At 41.6% G+C, this 6,080-nt stretch overlaps 1 protein-coding gene across 1 annotated transcript in view; it reads left to right on the forward strand.

The window, feature by feature from the left end:
• The window catches only part of plcxd3 (phosphatidylinositol-specific phospholipase C, X domain containing 3), a 44,027-nt gene extending 38,422 nt beyond the window's left edge, over positions 1 to 5,605 (forward strand). Inside the window, exon 4 of the mRNA XM_063187024.1 lies at positions 4,087 to 5,605. Coding sequence (XP_063043094.1) covers positions 4,087 to 4,243 — 157 coding nt within the window. The 3' untranslated portion in view covers positions 4,244 to 5,605. The remainder of the gene's footprint in view (positions 1 to 4,086) is intronic.
• Positions 5,606 to 6,080: the final 475 nt, after the last annotated feature.

The raw sequence follows: 6,080 nt of genomic DNA on the forward strand, positions 1-6,080 counted from the left end.
TGTGTGGTTACTGAAAAACACAAAAAACTTGACATGAACTCACCACAAACTTCCTCCAACCAGTGCAGAGTCAGCTGATCGTAAGACAAGTACACAATGGTCCTGGTCACTCAGATAAGTTACCTGTGTTGGAAGGAAACTTCTACATTTACTTTTGACACCTCTGTAAATCACAGAGTACAGCCGTATACTAAGTGCTGGGGGGCAGTGAAGTCAGACTGTCTGAATAGGCCCAGTAGAATCTTACAGAGTCACCCCTGGGTCCACTCTGTCTAGTGTCTACCAGTGACTTTTAGTTCGCTCTGCCTCTCAAAATGGCCAGTTGCCAAACAGACAGAGAGCTGAACACCATGCTTTCAAATAAGCTTCCAAATTCTGCCACACAGTCACCCTGTCTTATTTTTTTTACTAGAACGGCAATGACGCAAGTCCTAATGTGTTACGAACATGGATTGAATATTAGAACTGGTTTCGAAAGAATCTGTATAATGTCTTACAAGTGTAGTGCTATGGTAGTAAAGTTTCTTCGACAAATAGTACGGCGTTGCACTGGTGGAAGCGTGTGCATTACAAGGCTACAGCAAGAGTAAGGACAAGGCTTGAGGAATTTCATAAAAGGGAAAAACATTAGGTTAGATTAGATGCTTTATTGTCCGATAGGGATATTTGTTTTCACATCTGACTGTTCAGTTCCATCAGATTAGATCTTGTAGTACACATCTCATTTGCTATACATTTAGACACCATTTTCACACATATAGACACATAAACATCCTCAGACGTCCACATACAATACATACACACATCTATTCATATCAACATGATCTCCAAAAATTCCGTGCTCCTAGACACGGATGTTAAGGGCACAAAATCCGTGTCCAGGAGCACGGATTTTGCCAAAATTCCGTGCTCCTGGACACAGAATTGTTTTCCGTGCTCCTGGACACGGAATTGTTTTCCGTGATGGACACAGAGAAGTGCTCTCTCTATAGGCTACTCCCACAGCTCTATGTTTCCACAGTCTTGTGTTTTCTCAGGATTTTTCTAATTTCAAATATTTTTTCTAAAAAAAATGCGTTTCCTACTGACAGGTTAGGGTTAGGGATTGTTTTGGTCTAGGCACAGCTAGTTTTCTTTCATTCATTATATGAATTTCATAGCCTAGCAACCAACTGGAAAAGGTATTTCTCAAAAATATGTCTTTATTGACAGGTTAAGGTTAGGGAATGTTTTGGTCAGGGCACAACTTAAATTGCTATAGCATTATTTTGTTTAGGATTAGCATTTGGCATGTATTTTCTAATGATAGAGTTACACAGTGCTGTGGTAATAGCCTATAGAAAGCACTTCCGTGTGCCCATCACGGAAAATAATTCCGTGTCCAGGAGCACGGAAAACAATTCCGTGTCCAGGAGCACGGAAAACAATTCCGTGTCCAGGAGCACGGAATTTTGGCAAAATCCGTGCTCCTGGACACGGATTTCGTGTCCTTAACATCCGTGTCCAGGAACACGGAATTTTTGGAGATCAGGCTGATTCATATACACTCCAATATACTGTACACTACTCTACATATCTATACATTCCTCTCCTCCACATACAACCCATCCATTTTTTTTCTTCTACCCTCCCCCTCATTCACCCAGCTATGCCACCGGCCATCAGGGCTGATAGTGTTCAGGCTCCATGCCTGATTTCAGGCTTGACAGAGTTTGCAAAAATAAAAACATTGATAATAATAATTAGCCATTAGGTTATTCTTATCTCAAAAAGTGTTACAGGTTCAGGGTTTTCTTCTACTATCAGTCTTGAATAATGGTCATACACAGGCTATTAAATGTTTGAATACTGTGTCAAAATAGGCCTACGTTACTATGCAGTATCTTGTCGTCGTTGTTAGAGCAGGGAAAAAAGTTCAGGCTCAGGATTTTTTTCACTATCACCCCTGAGCCATGCATCCCCTCTCATTTCCCAACTATGTCACCACACATACGGTACATTAGTCTATACCAGGGGTCCCCAATCTTTGGGGCCACTTGACATTTTTCACAGAGGTTTGGGGCCCATCTCTGACCCAATAAACAATACAATCCAAATAAATCAACAGCAACACACACAAAAGTATGATATTGATTTAAAAAAATGATTTCGAGGCCCACTTGGAATACCTCCAGGGCCCACCAGTGGAGAATCACTGGTCTATACATTTAATTACAGGCTTTTGTACGCTAGGCCTTGTTGCTATTTTCTACTGCATTGTGCCTACACTAAGTCCTGAGTCACCCCAGACCGTCTGAATAGGCAAGGCCTGGTAGAACCTCACAGACGCCCACCCATGGGCCCACTCTGTCTGACGCTGACTTTATTAGGTCTGGCTTCACAGCACTCAGGAGGGAAAGAAGGCATTCCTCCTCTCCCCTCTTATTTATTATCCTCCTTTTCCCCATGGCCAGGTTATATAGGGCCGGCTTGTTCTTTTGCTGCACAATACAAGTTTTCAGTGTTAGTTCAACAGGAAGAGAGTTGGCTTTAACACTGCGGTTCTACTCTTGTAGTGTGTGTGCGTGTGTGTGTGTGTGTGTGTGTGTGTGTGTGTGTGTGTGTGTGTGTGTGTGTGTGTGTGTGTGTGTGTGTGTGTGTGTGTGTGTGTGTGTGTGTGTGTGTGTGTTTGTGTGTAATGGACACTGCAAAATTTACTGTGAGAGTTTCATTCACCCTCAGCGTACTGCAGGGAGCAGTAACATAAATTTTAGTTTGCTAGCTCCGTCTCTGGGCCAGTGAGTAGATCCAGGAAACAAAAAGTTGCCTTTAAACTTATAAGGTATTGTTAGCCCACTTCACTTAGCTCCTGAGGATCTTCAATGAAGGGAGCTTTGGTTATGTGTTGTTGTTTGTTGGCAACTGTGCATGTTGGCTAATTACAAGTATTCATTATGACTGGTAAAATTGCACTTTTCATACATGAAAAGGGGGATCTTCTCCATTGTCCGCCATTTGGAATTTCCATAAATATGAATTTTTAGCTGAATGGCAATGACTCCGTTTTTGTCTCTTTTAACCAGTTTATACACAAACGCTAAGCGGAGTTTTTTTTTTAAATCTCCACTTTTGTCTGAGTTTTTTTGGATCTTCTTTTATAGAGGGAAAACCTCCCTTATAAACGAAAAGCATAATCGAAGGGGAAGGTCTGCGTATATCAAAATACCCGGGTAGGTATAAACAGCACCCAAGTCATAGTGTATTACTAAAGGCCCTGTGTTATGTCATACTGGTGTAGTACTATGGTAGCTAACTTTTCACTGACTATTACAGTGCGACACAGGAGGTATGGCGCGCATTACGGGGCTACGCCTTAATATCAAAAATAACAATTATAGCTCCCACACCTCCTCCTTGTTTCACCACAGCCGTTGCTATTTGCCATCCCATTCCTAGTCTATACATCAGAGGTGTTAAATGTAAAAATTACAGCACTAGCATGTGATATTACATAGCTGATATTACACCGTCTCCTCCATTGTACCCAATGAGGTAGTAGATAGACTGTGTTGTTACTGAAAAACACTAAAAACCTAACAAGAACTCACCACAAATTTGATCCAACCAGCGCAGGGGTAGCTGATCACAAGACAAGTACACAGGTCTACTGGTTACTCAAATAAGTAGAAGGAAATTGTCTTTCTTTTTTTACTTTTGATTTTACTTTTTGATGCATATGGCACTTTTAGTGCCCATTGATCTCCACCTCAGTCATTTCAGAACCACGGTCAGCACCAAAGCCAAACATACTGCACCTGTGAACTAGGGTGGGTGAACTAGAGAACAACTTGAGAGAGTGCGTTTGTTTGCAGGCTACTATGTTAACATGCCTATGTGTGAGGCGGTTTTGTACATGTGTGAGGCAGTTTTGTACATGTGTACAGTTCTTACAGTATTATGCTGTGTTGGTCTGTTCCTGCGTGTGTATCATGCAGTCTGTTCCTTTTATTGCTACATAAACCTACTTTTCTGGTGTGTCTGTGTGTGTGTGTGTGTCTGTGTCTGTGTCTGTGTCTGTGTCTGTGTCTGTGTCTGTGTCATGCACAGGGCCCTGCCTGGAATGATGCAGTGGATCCGCTCCCAACGGCCGGGCGAGGGCGGCGTCAACATCATCACGGCGGACTTCGTGGAGCTGGGAGACTTCATTGGCGCCGTCATCGCCCTAAACTACCACACGGATGACGACGAGGAGAACGCCACCTGAACTTTGACCCCCATGATGACCTTTGACCTCTCATAAATTTTGACGACACACACACACACACACACATACACTCCCCACAGCACCACCTAATTCCACACACACACACACACACATATCTCCGCTGTGAGACGCCATCTCTTTCCTTTGGTCTTCGTCCAGCGTGGGCGGGACGGCATCGTTTCTACGTATGAACGTTTTAGGGCTACTGGTTTGTAGCGAAGGCAAGGTGGGAAAGCTGTTCTATTCAAAGCTGTTATTCAGTTTGGCCTGGTGGACTGAAGAAAAGAAGAAAGAAACGAACGTGATTTCTTGAGTTGGTTTAATTACTTTGGGGTAAAAAGGGCAATTCTTCGACTACTGCTACTGTACTACTGATAATGCTTCTCGTTGGTCACACTTGAAACTTGATGACGTTCATATTTCGTAACATATTTTGTCGCGCTGACTGCCTCTCTCTCTTGCTCTCTCCTGTGTGATCGCAAAAAAAACAAACAAACAAACAAAAGAAGATGAATCTCTTCCTCCTCCGCTTACCCCACGTCAACCTGACGTAAAACGTTCTTTGTAATTCAGTGATCTCGTGTACATTGACCACGGGCTTTTTCGCAGTTGAGTAAATTGTGCTAAGTATCGTAAAAAAGTGTTAATTAACAATCATTACTCGGAATAGTTGTTTGTAACTGTCATTGTCTCCAAAGCTAAGGAGAATATATAAGTAGACTGCCTTGTCTTGTTGTGTGGTCTACTCTTCTGTGTCCGCTGAGGAAATAGCAAACGTTCTTTACAAATATCCCATGGCTCTTCGTGTTTTCAACCCAGTGCATTTGCATACAGCATGTAACTGTTGTTTTCCCTCAGGTATGTATGTAAACATATCCTGAGCAGTGCACTATGTTCCAACGTACCACACGGAGTCTATACCACCTCTGTCTGAGAAAAAAATTCTGTCTATTTTATTTTTGTATTATTTTTTTTCCCTTTCAAATTGACCTTGCCAAAAAGAATGTTTTTTTGATAACATTTGGTGAAGTAACCATGCTAAACGGAAGCAACGTTTTTGGTGAAGGAATTTTTAAAACAAGTGATATTCTTTGCAATAATTTGTGTATGAAAATCGTTCCAAAGTTGTATTTCTTCAACCTGAAAGTTTATGTTGTTTATATCTCACGTCTACATTCACTAAATCATCCAAATAAGACCATGTAGAATCCATGTAGCCTGGTGTATTTCAGATTGTGCTGTTGAGGTCGTATGAGCTAACTTGTATTTCCTGATGGCACGGCTATCATTTCACTCACAGATGGTGTGGTTGGTATGGGTAACAGCTATTCATATACAAGTCAATAAATCGGTGGTCTGTGATGATGTCTCTCATGTATTCCATCAATGGCTCAATCATGTCATCATTTACCATACCATTTGTCTAACACAATTCACACAAACATGTGTAGACATTACACATATACGCACGCACACATGCACGCATACTCATACACATGCACACACACCTCCATCGTGTATTATACACTTTCAGACTTTCACTATTTATTCAGCCTGTTTACCATTTTGTATGTCTCTTTTAAACACACACATACATACACACATATAACACAAACACACACCGCAACATTGCAGTTCCAACAGCCTTTTTTGTTCCCTCAGGATAAACAAAATTAATTATTTGTTCTTTTCGTGTGTGTGCGTATGTGTGTTTATGTGGTTGTGTCCCCATAATATGTTAACGCAGATAGCACACAACTGCTCTATGTCTAATGCTTATGTGGTATTTGAGATTTCTGGCTTCAGGTAACTGGAGAATTGTATTTGTGTGCTTGTG

Source organism: Engraulis encrasicolus, chromosome 21 (assembly GCF_034702125.1).
Source record: "Engraulis encrasicolus isolate BLACKSEA-1 chromosome 21, IST_EnEncr_1.0, whole genome shotgun sequence".
NCBI classification, from domain to species: domain Eukaryota; kingdom Metazoa; phylum Chordata; class Actinopteri; order Clupeiformes; family Engraulidae; genus Engraulis; species Engraulis encrasicolus.